Source organism: Nestor notabilis, unplaced genomic scaffold (genome assembly GCF_000696875.1).
Source record: "Nestor notabilis isolate BGI_N333 unplaced genomic scaffold, ASM69687v1 scaffold21468, whole genome shotgun sequence".
NCBI classification, from domain to species: Eukaryota; Metazoa; Chordata; class Aves; order Psittaciformes; family Psittacidae; genus Nestor; species Nestor notabilis.
Genome location: NW_009941743.1, coordinates 6,187 through 8,164, shown reverse-complemented (window position 1 = coordinate 8,164; position 1,978 = coordinate 6,187). Strand labels below are relative to the sequence as shown.

Sequence of the window (1,978 nt, the reverse complement as noted above, 5' to 3'; positions counted from 1 at the left end):
ATGCTGTTCAGCCAGCTATTGCTATCAAATGTCAAGGCAGCTAACTAGGAAACAATAAAGAAAAGGTATGCTAGAGGAGCAGATAATGTTACATTCTACCAAATAGGCTTAGTCCTCAGATTACAGAAAGTTAAAATCTTAATGCTTCTTGAACACTTATGTCTTACATACCTTTTCCTCAGTTGCAGTCATACACTTTTCAATCTTACCAGGACTCTTTCACTGTCAATTCTTAAATCGCTGCCGTTTCTATTGTTTGAGGTTAACAGTGTTATAACACATTACCCCAGTAACCACAATTGTATCTCCAGTTTCAGTAAGCATCTTACCTTGACAACTTTGTACCTCTCCAAAAGACGACACAGCATCCTTGATTCTAGCTTCCCCACGTTCATAGCCAAGCGAATTTCTGCCTGAGAAATACCTTTGGTTCCCCTACTTTCAACTGTTTCAGAAAGGAAAACAAGTATCTCAGGGAAATAAACTGATGCAAATATATATGCATGTATTTGTATATACATTTATATTTGCTCTGAATAACTGAATATAACAGAATATAAAATTTAACATTCCCCACTAACAACTAAAGACATTTTCACAGACATATACAATATACAGTCAAATACTGTCATAAACCACAATTTTACCTGAAACAGTGCCCCAGCAGAATGAGGTTTGAAGGCAATAGCTTCAGATTAAAAGCAGGGGTGAATTTTTCCCCTGACAGCTTTCCATAGTTAGATACTAATTTCTCCATTATGAAATGAAAAGAGATAGAAGGAGGAACACAATTTTCCTCAGAATCTTTTCCCATCCCACCACATCATCCTGGTTTTGCCATGCTGTTCTATTTGAGTGGCATTGGTAAGCTTCCAGGGAGGGCTAAGGCAGCATCTGTAGCTTCAATCTAATTTGAACATAAAGCTAATCTTCTCCATGACACTTCACAATATTTAAAGAGCAATCAGAACTTAAAAAACAAAACCCAAAACCCACACATTATATACCTTTCTTTTATACATACAATGAGTAAGAAGGAGACAGAAAAAAATCTTAGGATATCCTACAACATCACCTACTTAGCTCATAAGCCTGGGTGAGCATATCCCTTTCACAAACAATATCCACAGGCTGAACAGCTTTTGTGATGATCTCTTCTTCATCATCATCATGATATTCTTCCATTTTCTTCTTAAATTCCTTTACTAATTTAAGGCAACGAACCATAACATCAGTCCCTGTGAACATGAATGTCAGTAGCAACTCTTAACAAAATGCACATATTTAAACCATTTTATTTTTCAGCAGCATGAATAAGTAGCAATGGAATGGGGAACAGATGACCAAAGACAACCATTTATTTCTAGGAAAGGTTGGCAACAGCTCTTCCCTATATACAAATCTGCCAAAACACTGCCTCGATGAATTTGAGGTGCTCCAAACCTTCAGATACTCGTCAACATAAGGGCTGCCCAATAGAAGAAATTTCGAAAGCACAAATAATGTCAATAAAAGGGTTAACTGTTGATCTACCATATTACATCTTCAGAGCATATACGCAACTGTAAGATCACTCACTGGGTATAAAACCACTCCTTTTTTCCCCCCCTACAGACTCACTTTTTATAAATGCAAGTCACATAATGAAAGAAACCCATACATTTGAAGATACAGAATTCATACAGTAACTTACCTGGTTGCAAAACTGTTCCTTAACAGAGGATTGCCTTATCTCAGCAAATGATCAAAGTGGATAAAAGTTGGTGGGCCCTATCAAGTCCTGCTGCAACTTCCCAGTATTTACAATTCACAGGACCTAGAAGAACTGTCAGTTTATCATTTGTCCTTGCACCTTCTTCTGTATTTGTGTGCATGCATGTTGGAGGAAGCATACACCAGAACACACTGCTGCCCACCAGCCATTGGAATCTCATACATCTGCTCCCTGATATAAGGATGACCTACAATCATCAGCGTC

The 1,978-nt window shown here is 37.7% G+C and overlaps 1 protein-coding gene across 1 annotated transcript in view; it reads right to left on the bottom strand.

The window, feature by feature from the left end:
• GTF3C1 (general transcription factor IIIC, polypeptide 1, alpha 220kDa) overlaps positions 1 to 1,978 on the bottom strand; it is a gene marked incomplete at its 5' end in the record, with an annotated part of 39,609 nt that overhangs the window by 31,908 nt on the left and 5,723 nt on the right. The window contains 2 exons of the mRNA XM_010021047.1: positions 330 to 445; positions 1,080 to 1,238. Coding sequence (XP_010019349.1) covers positions 330 to 445; positions 1,080 to 1,238 — 275 coding nt within the window. The remainder of the gene's footprint in view (positions 1 to 329; positions 446 to 1,079; positions 1,239 to 1,978) is intronic.